The sequence below is a fragment of the Phoca vitulina genome, unplaced genomic scaffold (genome assembly GCF_004348235.1).
Source record: "Phoca vitulina isolate PV1807 unplaced genomic scaffold, GSC_HSeal_1.0 scaffold20, whole genome shotgun sequence".
Classification (NCBI taxonomy): Eukaryota; Metazoa; Chordata; class Mammalia; order Carnivora; family Phocidae; genus Phoca; species Phoca vitulina.
In genome coordinates this window covers 19,188,182-19,205,840 of record NW_022589723.1, presented here as the reverse complement: position 1 = coordinate 19,205,840, position 17,659 = coordinate 19,188,182, and the positions used below count along the sequence as shown (strand labels likewise).

Here is a 17,659-nt window from a genome sequence, read left to right as displayed (position 1 = left end):
CAATTTCTGGAAACATGCAACCTACCAAGAGTGAATTGTAAAGAAATTAAAAATCTGAACAGACCTGTTAACTAGTAAGGAGACTGAATCAATAATAAAAAATCTCCCAACAAAGAAAAGCCCCAGACCAGATGGCTTCACTAGAGAAGTCTACCAGTTAAACAATTAACAGTTCTTCTCAAACTCTTCCAAAAAATTGAGGGAGTACTTCCAAAGTCATCCTATGAGGCCAGCACTATCCTGATACCAGAATTAGACAAAGGTGTTACAAAGAAAACTACCGATCAAAATCCCTGATGAATACTGATACAAAAACCCTTAAAAAAAAAAAAAACCGAACACTAATAAACCATATCCAACAGCACATTAAAAGAATTACACAATCAGGATTCCTGGAATACAAGAATGGTTCAACATATGAATATCAATCAATGTAATTCACCACATTAAGGACAAAAACCACATGATCACCTCAATAGATGCCATAAAAGCATGTCACAAAATTCAACACCTTTTCACGAATAAAAAACACTCAAAAGTAGGAACAGAGGGACATTACTTCAAAATAATAAAGGCCATATATGAAAATCCTTAGCTTAACATCATAACCAATGGTGAAAACCTGAAAGTGTCCAATATAAGTAAGAGCTTGCTCTTTTAAGATAACTGGAATATATATTTAAATTCACGTGTGACTGATACTCACAGAAAATATCCGTATTTTTTAAAGGCTGTGAAACCAAATGAAATCAGTGAATAGGTCACTGGGAAGGCAGAATTCTGGATATTAATAGAACTGGCTTTGTATAAAACAAGGATGGAAGACAAACAGAAAAGTGAGGTTAAAGGAAAAAGGGTTTTTATATTTGGATAGGTAAACAGATGAGTTCTTGATCAAAGGAAGGATCATGTACCGTAGAGCAAATACATTTAAAGGAGGTTTCTCTGCCTGCATCCTAGAAATCCTGTACATACATCTGATAGTTTTGAAATATATAAAGCTTTATTCCATATTAATGTGTGAAGCTAAGTCAATAAGAGGTTTTTGTGTGGAGACCAAGAACCTTTTTCTTTTAAGCTGTTTAGCCTTACATAGTTTAAAGTACAGCCACAATTTAGGGGCTCCTGGGTGGCTTAGTCAGTTAAGCATCTGATTCTTGATTTCGGCTCAGGTCATGATCTTGAGGTGAGATCGAGCCCCGCATTGGGCTCCTCACTCAGCGCGGAGTCTGCTTGAGATTCTCTCTCCACCTCCCTTGGCGCCTCCCTCCGTGCTTGCACGCTCTGTCAAATAAATAAATAAATCTTTTTAAAAAGATTTTATTTATTTATTTGACAGCAGGAGAGGGAACACAAGCAGGGGGAGTGGGAGAGGGAGAAGCAGGCTTCCTGCAGAGCAGGGAGCCCGATGCGGGGCTCAATCCCAGGACCCTGGGATCATGACCTGAGCCGAAGGCAGATGCTTAACAACTGAGCCACCCAGGAGCTCCTAAATAAAATCTTTAAAAAATAAAGTATGGCCACAATTTAAAAGATGCCAAAGAGAGTAGAACTAGATAAAGGTTTTGCTTGTGATTTTTATTCTTTCTAGCAGGTAATCTGCATTACCTAAAGAGTTCAACAGGAGCCATATTCATTGGCCATGTTTTATTTGTCCTTTTCTTTGAACAGGATAACCAAAGATACAGACAGTATTCAATAAAATAAAACAGATGAAACAAATTCTAAGAGACTGCAATGCCACATGCTACATTTAACCTAATTTTATTCATGCTTGCCTTGGGATGGGGAACAGATCATTCAGTAAAAACATACAGTAAAAACAAAATATGTCTTATCATGTACAACTTTTAAACTACAATAATGATGTACCTTAATTACTTCCATGCACACAAGTCTAACATTACAGGTTTGTTTTTTTTTTTTAAAAAATAAACACAGTTAAGACTTCTAGGAGCATTTTATAATAAAGTAATTCCTAATGTTTCTTTGTAGATAGATCAAGCACCTCCAAAATACAAATTCCTATACACAGTGAGCGCTTTACTTAAAATGAATACTTAAGTAAATTAAGTACGTGGACAGCCTTAGGATGAGCTGACATTATATATTCAGCTAAGTAGGCAACAAACCATAGTGCCAAATGGAAAAAGTGTATTTGCAAATAAATTTCAAAAACTAAGTTAACTTTTTATAATTAAATACAGAAAATATACTGATTTGCTAAAATAAATAAGATGTGATGTAGTAACACTTCACTATAAAGAATGCATACCAGAACATTTATAAACGGTGCATGAATCTTATTAAGAATAGTTTACTACAATAAACGCTGGCTAAATAGAAGTGCATATGTGAAGCACTATGGGTGGTCTATGTTTTGCCACATACTTTTGTTACCTTGAGGTAGATAACACATGTGTACCAAATTCGGCATTCATTTTCAGTTGCTGCTGGTATCATGTGTTTTAAGAAATGTGTACAGTATGAAAAACTTGAAAATACTCATGAATGAAAAATGTTTTAGGAAAAAAATAGATATTCTCATGCAATTATGTACAGTCTCACTGTGTAAATTTCAAGGCAAGATTTTTGTTTCCTGTAAAACAGATCATTGTTCTATGAGAGAATGTTTTTTACTTGTCTTAGTGCATTTCTTTTGTCGCCTCCTGCATTGCATTATTTTGCTCTATTCTTTATTTTTGTGTGCAAACGACATGCCAGTTAAAATGAAAACCATCTCACATGTAGAAAAAAAGTCTGGATTTTAAAAACCAAAAACTAATAAAATCCTTTCTAAATGACACCATATGATTCAAGTAAAAAAATGACTGAAACACTAGTAATAAAAAAGACAAAACACATTTCATGAAGAATACAAAGAGAAATGTCTGCTGAGTGTTTTAGTTCAGATGTTTCAGAATGCTGCTGTATGTCTTATGAGGAATCTGAGGGGAAGCTTTCATAGCAGAGGGTGTTAAGGTGGCCTGTATTGACTTAAGTGGGGACCCCACTGGGCTGTGAAACTGCGGGATGCCTATGGCTTCAAGCTGCTTGTTAAAGAGGAACTCCCCACTGTTGTTCAGAAATCCTTCCTCATTTCCTCTCTCCCCAAGCTTCCCATCCTCTACTGGCTCAGTTTCTAGCATTTCAGTATCTTCTTTCCTGCTAAAGAACTTGTCCAAGTAACTGGTGTAAGTGTTTTCCTTCTCAATTTGTTCATCCTTCCTTACCTCACAACAGAACTGATTTATGAGAAAACAGTCCTCCCCACCACTCATAAACTGGCTATCCCAAGAAGACTGGTACAAAGCTTCTAATTGAGCCAGATTTGCCATTCCTTTCTCCTGTTTTTCTCGGCTTACTGACTTAGATATCAAACTTTTCAATTCTAGTTGGGACACTGAGCTATTCAAGTCATTTAATTTATCAACAACATCAGTAGGCTCATGTTGTGAACTAAGCTGAATAGTTCCTGCGATAAAGGAATCAAAGTCAAATCCCTGATTCTTCTCCCTTTCTTTTTCCGCCAATTGCTGTGATGCTTCCTCTAGAGCTATCTGGGCTTTAACCAATCCATTTCTTTCACATTTTGACTTGCCTTTCTTATCAGACTTTTCTTTGCTTTGTTCTTTCCAATTGGAAAGATCTATAATAAGCTTGGGTTCATAATAATGGTTAACTTCACTCTCTCTCCAAACTAAGTTATCTAAATATGATGATGACCTTGTTTTGTAGTTACAAGTATGGCTACACTCCAGATCACAATATTTGTTTTCATGATGATCTGGGTACTGCCAACAAGGATCAGTAGAGTAATTGGTATCGAAAGCAGGATCCTCCAAGTACTTTTCACGATCTCCATCCAAATATTTTCGAGGATCAACTTGTACTTCTTCTTCATCAGTGACATCGGACAGAGCTCTTGGGTCAAGCTGAACTTCATCAATATCAAAGTTGTTATGTATAGGCCAATCATGCTCTGAAAATTGACAATCATGGTACCTGAAAAAATTAATGCATTAATGTGAGTCCAGATACAGGATTTCATTTTCAAATGCACTGAGTGCCTTTTAGGTGAAAGCACTCTGCTAGGTCTATGCGGGGACAATAGGAATATAACTCATGCTTTTAATGGATAGGTAAGATCTGTTACTACATAATGTAATATGAGGCACTTTAGTAATTACCAATGAAACATATAATTACAGTAAAATTCTGAGTCCTCTATTCTTAAATTTAAGACCAAATATCATTTCACACTTATTCTGTCTTTTCTCTATTCTATTTTTCATTCACCTTCAAAGGCAACTGCAGATAAACATCAGAGTGGCTGGCATGTCTACAGTTCAATTCCAACAGTTTCATACAGAGAAAAAATACTTTGTGGCCATAAAATAGCTATCTCTAATCTCAATCAGGTCTCTTACAGATTTTCACTCTCTTGGTAACAAGTCAGACTAGAACAGAGGAAGGCTTGCTGGAATTCATCACGAATATTAAAAAAACCTCTCCATGTACATGCACTACTGAATGTGGCATCCTCTTATCAACACATCACAGCAAGGTGGCCGTTCCATGCCCAAGTAGAGGCAGACTGACGCACGCACGCACACACGGTTGGGGGATGGGGAGGAGGGACTAGAAAAGAGACTGGAAGACATTTGAGTATGTATGAAAGAACTATACGTAGACAGTAGAAATGTTCATGTGGACCAACAGGTCATTGCCAGATGTGTAAACATACAAATACCTCAACATTGTAGGAGGGAAAAAATGCAATGCCTAAACAAATTTTAATATTAACTACTTCTTTAATTATTAAATATTGTTCTTTTAAACATAGAAATATATGAAACTCTAAAGTTTTAAGATTGCCATTGGTGACTCTGACACCTGGCTAAATATCAAAATCACCCAAAGATTTTAAATAATATTGATTCATAGGGTGCCTAGGTGGCACATGGGTTGACCTTCAGACTTTTTGTTTCCGCTCAGATCATGATCTCAGGGTTGTGAGATCAAGTCCCCCTTGGGGTTGTGCACTCAGCACAGAGTCTGCTTCAAAGATTCTTTCTCCCTCTCCCTCCTCCTTTGCAGCTCCCCACGCTCATGCTCTCTAAAATAAATAAAATCTTTAAAAATAATAATATTGATTCATTATTATATGCTATGATCCTACTCTGAAGCGAAATTATATCTAAATTTCCCCTGGAATTTAGAAATCCTAAAAGAAAGCTGAGGAAAAAAAATCTTTAACTAAAATGTATAATGTTATTTTGTTAAAAATCTTTAACTAAAATGTATAATGTTATAATGACATTTTATACTATTCAAAATAGAAAAGTCTCTTGTACTGAACCTATGTTTAAGCAGCCCAAGATTAATTTTGTGTCATTAGGAAAACAGATTTGAATAGCATATACCATGAATCAAAATAATTTCTATCCTAAGATACAAGAGATTTTATGTAAAAATTTGAGACATTATGGAGATACCTATTTGGATAAGGTTCAGTCTTGTCATCCAATATCTTAAAAAAAATTGTGACATTTTTAAAAGCAATAGTTTAAAATGGTTCAGATTTCCAACCTTCAACCCTCATGTTTAAAGGACCTTACATTTGTTAACAACTAAACACGCCTTAATGGCATTGAAAATGTTTCAGAGTAGAATTCACATTTTCCCATTATGTATATCCCAACTAGTAACTTAAATATTTAAATTATATAAAGTCTATTCAAAGATATTAATAAGTTTAGCAGAAACCCAAAGAGACCATTACTAAATTTTAAAGACATCTACACTGTCTTGTCCTACACTGCATTATGGTTTATTGAAAATACAATAAATGGGCCATGATCATATAGTAGTCAGTACTCTGCATTGTGAAAATACAATAAATGATATTTTTCTAACTTAGGATCAATTTACCTTTCCCAGTTATAAATATGACTATGAGTTTCATCCATAAGCAAAATATCATCAACTTCATCTTCAATATGAAAAGGATGACTTGAAATTGGCTCATCCATTGGAAAAGAATATATGCTCATGTAAGGATGGGAAAGCGCTTCTTCTGCTGTCAACCGATCCATTGGGCTAAATGTCAAAATTTGTTCCAGGAAATCCAGTGCTACAAAAGAAAGGGATAAAACACCTTAACTGTACTGGAGGTCTACCAACCAACTAAGAAAAAAAAGAGGTTATATAATTAAAAGGTAAATTAATTTAAGTTTATCAAATAAAACTAATTTACCTGATTTACAGATTAAAATGAAAAGACACTTACTCAATAAACACAGTAAATATTTGAAATGTACCCCAATCTCATACTATGGTCAGTTACAAAGAAAAAGAATATATTAAGTTGAATCATATGAAACTTCTATTTTTGTCAGTAAAAAATGGTCAAATAACAGCAATTTCATATGGTTCAACATAATACTATATAGGTCATAATCTCAGCTCTGCAACTCACTAGCTTAAACGAATTACTAGCAGTAAAGGGCCAGACAGGTTACTTAAACTTGCTGAACTTCAGTTCTTCATGTATAAAATGGAAATAGATATATTATACGGTATAAAAATTAAATGTAAAGCAGAGTAAAGCATAGTGTCTAGTGCTTAATAAAAAATCCTTTCCCCTTTCCTTCCCTTATCTCACTGGCTAGCTGTTGTACTAATTTGTTGATCTGTTTCACATCAATCACACTCCAACATAACACACAAATGCACTTGATCACTTTAGGGCTTTGGAAGAGTTACCTACCTTACACCCAATTCTTCCCACTAACTTAGCTCATAAGCTCCTAACCCATCCTGAACCACACCTGTCACCAGCCTGAAGGTTGCCCTTATACAACCACACGCTTGTATACCAATCCTCAGCTGTGAATCATTTCCCCATCTACTTTCCCTGTTCCTAGTCATAGAGTACTGATGAAAGCTCAATGCAAAAACCACACACACACACACACACACACACACAGAGCTCACTACAAATTCATATTGTAGAACTGCAATTTGGCCTTTGCTATTGCTCAGCAATGTTCCACACCATCTCTTTATGCTCTCAATCTTTATCATATCTAAACCCACTTCACATTTATCTTAATCCCTACTTCTTCACTATGGCCTGTCATACATCCTCTTATCCTTACCTCTGTCTCAAAGGAAAAGATAGTCATTCTCTCTAAAACTAAGCTGTACTCTAGGAAGGACGCTATTCTCAATTCCCAATTTCTCATTAATGTGAACAATAGCTGATTTTTTATAGCCTTTTGTATTTTACAAAGTGCTTTCATATATATTATCTTATTCAATCCTCAAATCGTTCCAATAACAACTAAAGAAACCTAAGGCTCACTGCTACTCATGCCCTTCAGTGGCCCGGGGCTGAGGCCTCTTCCTCTCCTCTCCTTTACCCCCCCTCCTACTATATTACCCTAATCTAGGAAGTCATTTCACAATACATCAAGCTATTCTTGGTTCTCTTGCAAAAGAGTCCATCTTAATTTTAATTAGCCCAGGGCCCTTGTGTCTCAAGGCAAGAGAGACTCTAAGGCACAGAGTTATAAAGGGCTGACCCAGCACAATCACCATTCTCAGAGGGAAGGGAGATACATATCTAACTACGCAAGAGGAATGTACTCTAAAATCCCTACCATTTGGGAACTGTAGGCAGCAGGAAGAGGAAAGAAAAAAACTAGCCCCAAGCTGAGCTCCCAAGTGCAGCAGCATATGCATATGTAGACTATTGCCATAACTGCAGAAAGTTCTATTGGACAGCACTGCTCTAAAGGAAATCTATTTGCTATGATGGTGTTGAAGTATGCTAAGATACAGAAGTACATGGTAAACTACAGCAAAAGAGAGGATGAGAGTTACATCCTCTGTAAGTAAGTATGGAGGAAAATGAAAAAGGGTATTTCATCTAAAGACGAAAGACCACTAGGATTCCTAATCATCTTAATGTGTTAATTCATATATACTTAATCTTGTTTGGTTTTTTCCCTCTGAAGATCATGAACATGTGAGAAGAGAACACGTATTATTCTTACTAAGCCCCACTGCCTCAGAATATGCTCTGCCCAAAAGTAAAACTCCAATATTAATCAGTAAGAAACTGGTGTGGAACATACCTACATAGTAAATCTTTAGTCTCGGGAACTTTAAAAACAATGCATTGCACTTGTATGTGAGCATAGCTCTGCCACTTATTAATACCAAGGATCTTTTGCCTGACGGTTAATTAACCCATTATCAAAAATATACATTTAATCCATTATGAATAATTCCAGCCATCAGCCAAATATTCAAGTTGGTTCACAGCTAAGACATGATCCCAACCCTAAAGTTAGGGTAGGGAAAAAGAAGATTCAAATTTGGCTAGACTGCAAATGCTTCAACAGCAATGTCCTACATTACTAGTTAGCCTCTTTTGATAAAACACAGCAACAGCGACAATGACTCCAGAGGCAATCAAGGTTATCCCTGTCCCTCAACCTGGCTGAGCAGGGCCACACCTGTAGAGGGTTTTAAAAATACACAGGTGGGGTGCCTGGTTGGCTTGGTCAGTTTGAGCATCTGACTCTTGATTTTGGCTCAGGTCATGATCTCGGGGTCATGGGATCAAGCCCCGTGCGTCAGGCTCCACGCTCAGCAAGGAGGAGTCTGCTTCTCCCTCCCCCTCTGCCCCTCCCGCCTGCTCACGTGTGCGCACTCGCACTCTCCCTCTCTCTCAAATAAATAAATAAATCTAAAAAAATAAGACACATGCTCTGCTCCCCACACCACTTCTGAATTCTGACCCACAGCCTGCATTTTTAAAGAGCTCCCAAAGAGGATTCGGAGGCAGAGTCAAATGCTATGTGACTACTGTTCAGTTATGAACAAGGATGTCATGACAGTGGCTCTAAGGTCAGGAGAAAGATAACCAGCACTGGAAGCTGACTGTGAAGATAGACTTGAAGGCCAGTTAGGAATGTAGAGCTACTGAAAAGGAAGCCTGCAAAACCTGCTGAAATTAAATACAGCTGCTTCCTTTTTACTTAGGCATTTACTATAGGAGTTTTAAACACATTTGAGGAAAACAAAAAATGTCATTATGATTTTGCCATATTTCTCAGAACACTTGCTACTTTATTTATTTAGTTATTTTTAAGTAGGCTCCACGCCCATGGAGCCTAACGTGGGGGCTTGACCAACCCTGAGATCAAGACCTGAAGTGAGATCAAGAGTCAGACACTTAACCGACTAAGCCACCCAGGCACCCCCAAACACTTGCAATTTTAAAACACTTTGATACACAATAACCTGAACCACAGATGATAAGAGTGGGCGTTATGAATAATGGATGTATAATTCAGACAAACCTTAAGATGTTTAGAAAACTATATATCCCTAACCTGTTGATTCATAAAGAACTATACAATCCTGACACTGATGCGTCTTAATGTAATTCCTAAAGATGTAAGACACAATCAACTTTTAAGAAAGATGTTTCTCATGTCTAACTCTCTTCCTTAAAAAAATGTTATCCTGGGGTGCCTGGCTGGCTCAGTTGGTAGAGCATGCAATTCCTGATCTCAGGGTTTCACATATGTTCAAGTCCCACACTGGGTACAGAGATTACTTAAAATCTTAAAAAAAATAAATTATCTTATTACAGGTAACTACTACAAGAGTTAAAGACTTTTGTATATTACTTATAGCAACAAATCCTAATGACATCACTCTGAGACATGAAATTATTTGTTTTAGTGATCAAAAAAGTTTTGATTCTAAGTTTCTATTCCTTTCAAGCTTGCACGAATTCTCACATTTAGCACCTAATATTCCTAACAGGAATCTGCAAACTCTTATGTAATGCGTTTGCTCAGAGTTTTGCTCTTTCTTCCATCTCTTCCTGGCCCTGAAGTCTTTGCTTTCCCCAACTCAATTTACTCTTTCATATCTCAATCACATTCACATTCATATCCAGACTTACTTATCATATAACCCTCACAAAACTCCATTTTAGCTTAGTGAGGGACAGTTACTCTAGATGCTTGCCTATGGTAGATAATATCAGCGGTGTAAGCTGAAAAAGTAGATGGAGTTAGAACCAGGAGAGGGATACACTTTATGGAACCTGAAAAATCATTCAGAGTAACAAAGGAACAGATCCCAGCCTAAGAGCCAGACCAAAAAAGGGAGAGAGTTGAAGTTTTAGATAAGGTATAGTGTCTAAAGACTATTTGGGATACACAGATCCTGCTTGTGTGCGTGCACACACGCACACACACACCCACCCACCCCATTACATGATGGTTACTCTTGAGTAACAATACCTTCTCGACTAATTCCTGGAAGCAGCTGAGTTAAAGGTTTGTGTGGCTCAGTCATGTCATTTCTAATGTAAACTGGAATTACGCTGAGAAGCTCCTGACGATCTTCCTCATGTACAACAGGAATAGATTCTAAAATCAGCTGCATCTGTTCAAGTTCATGTGCACCTGAGATTAAATAAACATCAAATACAATATAAATAAACACATTCCTCAACGTTTACTTATTTGGCAACAGACATTCTAAAGCTATAGGAAACGAACTTAAATACTGTAATGATCACTGGGAGGAAAATGATTAACTGAATTTTTTTTTTTTTATTTTTATTTATTCATGAGAGACACACACACACAGAGAGACAGAGGCAGAGGGAGAAGCAGGCTCCCAAGGAGCAGGGAGCCTGATGTGAGACTCGATCCCAGGACCCTGGGATCATGACCTGAGCCCAAGGCAGACACTTAACCATCTGAGCCACCCAGGCACCCTAACTGAATTCTTAACCAGCAGGTTTCTTTGCTTTGAATATCATCAATCTACTGAAAAAGTGTATCTGTGTCTGCTCCCCGACATATTTACTTTTGGCTGCTTTGTTTCCATAAGAAACTGACCCTTTAAGTTTAGCCTCATCTTAAGGTATCACAAAGTAGTGAAAAAAACGATGAATTGAGATTCAAGGGACATGGATTCTAGTCTTGGCTATACTACTAATTAACTGGCTATACCTTTGGGAATACTTAGCATGGTAATGACTTCATTTCATCATCAGTAAAATGGAGGGTTGGACTAGATTCATACTACAGAAAGTTTCATAGTTATGGGTTAGGCTCAGGTAGCATTTCAGGACAACTATTAAAGAAATAATAGGGGGGGGCGCCTGGGTGGCTCAGTCGTTAGGCGTCTGCCTTCGGCTCAGGTCATGATCCCAGGGTCCTGGGATCGAGCCCCACATTGGGCTCCCTGCTCGGCGGGAAGCCTGCTTCTCCCTCTCCCACTCCCCCTGCTTGTGTTCCCTCTCTCACTGTGTCTCTCTCTGTCAAATAAATAAAATAAAATAAAATAAATAATAGGGGGAACTTTAAGCTAAACACTGACTAAAAATTCAGTTTGCTTTTCCATGGATTTCTAGAATTCATTCAACCACTAAATTTTTCTTGAGTACCTACTACGAGCAAGGCACTTTAAAATACAACTGTGAAGCAAAAGAGACCAAGTCCCTGCCTTCATGGAGCTTACAATCTAGTGGAAGAAGACAGACAATAACTCTGTCAACATTTATGTCAAATGGTGATAAATGCTATGAAGAAAAATAGAGTAAGCAGGGAGAATAAAGAGCACTTTATGGGTAGCATTGCTAATTAATACTGGATGACCAAGGAAGGCCTCAGTGAGAAGCTGAAAACTGAGGAAGTTGGGGAACACACCATGCATTCATATGGAGGAAGGGAGTTCCAGGAAGATGGGAAAAGGCGCAAAGGCTCAGAGAAGAGTGGGTTTGGTGTGTCTAAGAAACAGCAATTAGGTTAAGTGTAGCTGAAACAGAGTGGCTGGGTGGGTGGGGGAGGGGGGAGCAAGTATTAGAAGATGAGATGGTACCAGAACACAAAGGGTTTGCTTTAACCTGATTTTGATAGGGAGACATTACAGAGTTTCAAGCAGAAAAATGGCATGTTCTGATTTATGTTTTCAGAGAACTCCTATGGCTGCTATGTGGTAACTAGGCTACAGACAGCAAATATTAAAGCAGAAAAGGCAGTTAAATCCTGCATTAGACCAGGAAAAACATAATGGTTGACTGAACTGTGGGGAGGCGGGTAGTGACAGAGATAATAACAAGCAGTTAGATTCTGAATATATTTCAAAGGAAGAGCCCATAGAATCTGTACCAACAAAAGTGTAGGATGAAGCCAAGATTTTTGCCTCAGCAACTAAAGAGTGGATCTGGTTTACCAAGATGAGGAAGACAGCAGAAAAAGAAAATATGAGGGAGAAATATCAGGAGTTCAGTTTTGGATAGGCTAAATTTGAGATGCTATTAGACACCTTAGTCCGTGTCTTTTATTGCTCTCTTCTTTTGGAACCTATACCTAATATAGAGGATCTTCCTCATGCTGGTTTTTGTTTTTTTTTTAGATTTTATTTATTTATTTATTTATTTGACAGAGAGAGAGAGACACAGCGAGAGAGGGAACACAAACAGGGGGAGTGGGAGAGGGAGAAGCAGGCTTCCCATTAAGCAGGGAGCCTGACGTGGGTCTCAATCCCAGGACCCTGGGATCATGACCTGAGCCAAAGGCAGACGCTTAATGACTGAGCCACCCAGGCGCCCCCCTCATGCTGCTTTTGGTTCACAAATCTACCAATAAAGCAGAAGGGAACTAAAACTGGATCTTTCCAATCATTTCATAAACAATTCCCATTAACTGTTTAAAGTTTACATGGGTCTAAGATCAAAATCATGTTATTTAAATGTGTTTCTCAATCCAATTATTTTTATTGCTGTACTTGAACAATTCTGAATATGCTGAATGAACATTTAAAAATACATTAAATACCTTTGTATAATTAATATAGCACTAAAGTTTTGACCTCACTTCAAATGACCCCATAATAAATGACCCAATGATCTAACAATTTTAAACAATTTAGTTTTCCTGATAAAATATTCATTATTGTGGTAGCTTTAATGTCCACAGGGATGCCTGGGTGGTTCAGTCGATTAAGTGTCTGCCTTTGGCTCAGGTCATGATCCCACGGTCCTGGGATCGAGTCCTGCTTCGGGCTCCTTCCTCTGTGGGGAGCCTGCTTCTCCCTCTGCCTCTGCCTCTCCCCTCTGCTTGTGTTCTCTTTCAAATAAATAAATAAAATCTTAAAAAAAAAATGTCCACAAATTTGGGTGCCTGGCTGGCTCAACCAGCAGAGCATGTGAATCTTGATCTCGGGATCATGAGTTCAAGCCCCATGTCAGGCGCTGGGCATGGAACCTCCTTAAATAAATAAAAATAAAATAAATGTGGGGTGCCTGGCTGGCTCAGTTGGTACAGCATGTGACTCCTGATCTCAGGGTCATGAGTTCAAGTCCCAAGTTGGGTATGGACCCTACTTAAAAAAGAAAAAAAAAAAAAAGTCCACAAATTCTTTGGTCCTCTTCCCTTCAAAAAGTGGAATCCAATTCCCCTCCCCTTGAATGTGAGGTGTATTTAGATGACTCACTTCTAATGTATAAAAACTGAAATGACTGTGTCACTTTTGAGTCTAGGTCACAAAAAGGTACCTTTGCATTTGCAAAGTTCAAAACAATCCAATGGATAAAGAATAATCTTCTCAACAAATGGTGCTGGGATAATTGGATATCCACATGCAAAAGAATAAAGTTGGAGCCCTACCTCACACACAAAAATAGCTCAAAATGGATCACAGACCTAATTTAAAAGCTAAAACTATAAAGTTCTTAGGGGTCAGGCAATAATTTTATAGGTATGACATCAAAAGCATAAGTGACAAAAGAAAAAAATAGATAAATTGGACTTCATCAGAATTAAAACCTTTTGTGATTCAAAAGACACCAACAAGAAAGTGAAAAGTTATGATAACCCACAGAATGGGAGAAAATACATTCAAATCATGTATCTGATAAGTGATTTGTATCCATAATATGTAATGAACTCTTACTATCTCAATTATAAAATACGAACAACCCAATTTAAAAATAGGCAATGGAAAATAAAAATAAAAATAGGCAATGGCTCTGGATAAATATTTCTCCAAAAAAGATAGACAAATTGCCAATGCTCAACATTATTAGTCATTAGGGAAATGCAAATCAAAACCACAATGAGATACTACTTCATATTTAAAAAGACAACTATAAGATAGACTACACTTTAAATAATTGTTGGTGAGAATGTAGAGAAATTGGAACCCTCATACAGTGCTGGTGGGAATGTAAAGTGTTACGACTACTTTGGAAAATGGTCTGGCATTTCTTCAAAAAGTTAAACAGAGTTATATGACACAGTAGTTCCACTCTTCAGTGTATATACACCCAACAGAATGGAAAACATACATCCACGCAAAAACTATACACTAATGTAGATAGTAGCATCATTAATAATAACCAAAAAGAACAAAAAACCCAAATTTCCATAAACTGATGAATGGATAAACAAAGTATAACATAGGCATAGAGTGGAATTATTTGGCCATAAAAAGATGACGAATTGATACATGTTATAACATGGATGAATCTCCAAAATATGCTAAGTGAAAGATGCCAGTCATAAGGCAAGTTACACGATTTATTTATATGAAATGTCCAGAACAGGCAAATCTATAGAGACATAAAGGAGATTAGTGGTTGCCAGGAGCTAGAAGGGAGAAATGGGAAGTGACTGCTAATGGTTACAGGGCAACTTCTCGGGCGGGGGGGACAACAAAAATGTTCTAAAATTAGATGGTTATACAATCCTGTGAATATACTAAAAAATACTCAACTGTACACTTTAAATGGGTGAATTGTCTGGCATGTGAATTATATATTGATAGGACTTTTTTTTTTAAAAGATACAAAAGCTTTCTCCTTGCTCTCTTTTGGAGAGCATTATGGGGGAAGCTAGGTACAATATCGTGAAGACACTCATGCAATTCTATAGAGAAGCCTGCATGGTGATAAACTGAGGCCTCCTACTAAGAGTCATGTGAGTTAAGCTATCTAGAAATGAAAAAAAGGGGGTGAGGGGAAGGTGCCTGGGTGGCTCAGGCAGTTAAGCATCTGCTTTTAGCTCAGGTTATGATCTCAGGGTTCTGGGATTGAGCCCCGCATCAGGCCCCCTGCTTGATGGGGAGCCTACTTCTCCCCCTGCCCCTGCTTGTGCTTGCTCACTCCCTCTGTCAAATAAATAAATAAAATCTTAAAAAAAAAAAAAATCTATCTAGAAGTGGATCTTCCTGCCCCAGTAAAGCCTTCAGGTGAGTGTAGGCCCAACCAACATCTTGACTAAGCAAATCTGAGCTAGAACCACCTAGCTAAGTCACCTCCCAATTCCTGACCCATACAAACTTCGAGATAATAAATTGTTTAAGCCACGGTGTTTTGATGTAGTTGGTCATGAAGCAACAAGTAATACAATAATTATTTTACATATGTTGGAAGGTACCTGAATATCAGGAATATAACCTCCAATTATAGTACTGTTCCTAGGAAAAATATTCAATCCACTTAACCATTTAGTTTCCAGGAATCACTGGTATTTTCTCAAAGTCTGCTAAATTGAAATTCAATCACTAATCACACATCACAGAAGAAATTTCAGATAAATTTAAGGGGAAAATTACAAAAGATTGGTTAATGTTATGTAAGCTGAGTGGTGCAAGAAGTATCAGCAAAGGGCGGGACGCCTGGGTGGCTCAGTCGTTAGTTAGGCGTCTGCCTTCGACTCAGGTCATGATCCCAGGGTCCCTGCTCAGCAGAGAGCCTGCTTCTCCCTCTCCCACTCCCCCTGCTTATGTTCCCTCTCTCGCTGTCAAATAAATAAAATCTTAAAAAAAAAAAAAAAATTTAAGGACATTTATGCATACCATCCTTTCTTTCTTCAATAATGCTCTCCTATGCACCCCTATCTTTCTTTTATTAATCCTTCTTTTGTAAGCAGACCCTGCTCCATTCCCTTTCTTCTGCTCTTAGCACAATCTGGAAGTGGTGGGAGGGCCACTCTAAGATTGGTTAGAGAGAAAAACAGTAATGTCAAAAGAGAGAAAAAGACCTAAATTACCATCATGTCACTTCTCTTAACTAAAAAATCCTCAGTACCCTACTATTTCCTCCTTTTCCAAATGGAAATTCCTCTGCCTACTTTCTAAGTATTCTGGCCCTATTTTAACTAGTCATAAATGTGTTCATTATTTGACACCTTGCTTTCATCCAACTTTTCTCACTAATTTATGCACATACATGATTTCTTTCATCCAACTTTTCTCACTGATTCAGGCTCATACCCTCATTTATATAATACCATTTTTTTCTCTCTCTTCCTCCCACCAAAATTCTTCACTATTCCTATGTAGTGAAAAATCTTTTGACTTCTTTATGCCATTTGTTCCAGACATCACTGATGAAGACTCTAAGTTTGTAGTTCTTATAATCTGTACTAAATAATTTTATACAAACTCATACTTTGCTTTACAACACCTGATGTTTTTCATGGGTTATTCATCCCTTCCCATCTTGATTAAATTCTCTCTCTCACACCTCTGTGGACTCCCTCATAGCACCAAACTCAGCAAAAAAAATTACTAGTTTGGTTGTTTCTGAAAGATCACAGCAGTCAAGCAACAGAATACAGCAGTTCAGGCAACACGGATGATAGGGGACAAAGAATTACTGCATTTTCAATGACAGCTAAAAATTTTCACTAGGAGTGACAAACACGGACCGCATTATGCAACTCAGGTATCATTTAACACAGATTACCAACAAGCAGTGTGAATCTACAAAATACAAAATTATATTTAAGAAATAAGATAAATACAAAAGAACACTAGAATTCTGACTAAATTTGTTGAGTGAACAATTCAGTGAATATATTAATACATTTTTAAAAATTTTTAAATATTAAGAACACTTTATCTTTTCATTTTAATATGGCAGACTACAACAAATTGTGTTAAATCTTATATACATCTTGCTTCACAGATACATGCAAAATTATTTCTTTGAAGTAACTTTTTTCCATATATTTTAAAATTTCTAACCTGCAAAGAGGGTTTTACCAGTCAGCATTTCAGCAAAGATGCAGCCTGCAGCCCACATATCAATGGCTTTAGTATAATTATTAGGAGAAAGTAAAAGACGTGGAGACCTGTACCATTTAGTAACCAATCCTTCAGAAAGATGACCCTGAAAAAGAAAGAAAAACATACTTTAATTTTTTACTTTAGCTAAAGAACAGTACACAAAACTTGATTCATTAAAGAACAGCTGATCTTTTAAAAAAAAAAAGTAACGTGAAATCCTAAAACAATACTGATTTCTATATCTATATTCAAGGTTCTTGTACTTTTCAGGCTTAATGGAGGTTAAACTCCCCCTGGGATATATCATCTATAAGATGATGTTCACATGAAGTCTGCTGACCAAAATATACCGTGAGAATTTAGTGCTGATTCTGTCACACATTCAAAACATGTTTCAGAAGAGGAGCTATTTTTCACTTCAACTCTTACTTAAGGAGCAGGGATGCTTTAAATCAATGAGGGACAGGTAAAGAAGAGCACCTGGGGTGCTACTTATAAACCAATGCCAACCTCCTGACAAACCCAGGGGACCTGGCTC

At 37.3% G+C, this 17,659-nt stretch overlaps 1 protein-coding gene across 4 annotated transcripts in view; it reads right to left on the bottom strand.

The window, feature by feature from the left end:
• Nucleotides 1-1,549: 1,549 nt before the first annotated feature.
• The window catches only part of MAPK6 (mitogen-activated protein kinase 6), a 51,102-nt gene continuing 34,992 nt past the window's right edge, over nucleotides 1,550-17,659 (bottom strand). For 3 of the 4 annotated variants that reach the window (XM_032417350.1, XM_032417348.1, XM_032417349.1), the window contains exons 3-6: nucleotides 17,080-17,224; nucleotides 10,335-10,499; nucleotides 5,935-6,136; nucleotides 1,550-4,005 (exon numbers count right to left, since the gene is read on the bottom strand). In XM_032417350.1, coding sequence (XP_032273241.1) covers nucleotides 2,904-4,005; nucleotides 5,935-6,136; nucleotides 10,335-10,499; nucleotides 17,080-17,224 — 1,614 coding nt within the window. In that variant the 3' untranslated portion in view covers nucleotides 1,550-2,903. The remainder of the gene's footprint in view (nucleotides 4,006-5,934; nucleotides 6,137-10,334; nucleotides 10,500-17,079; nucleotides 17,225-17,659) is intronic. The other variant, XM_032417347.1, reaches the window with a different exon arrangement.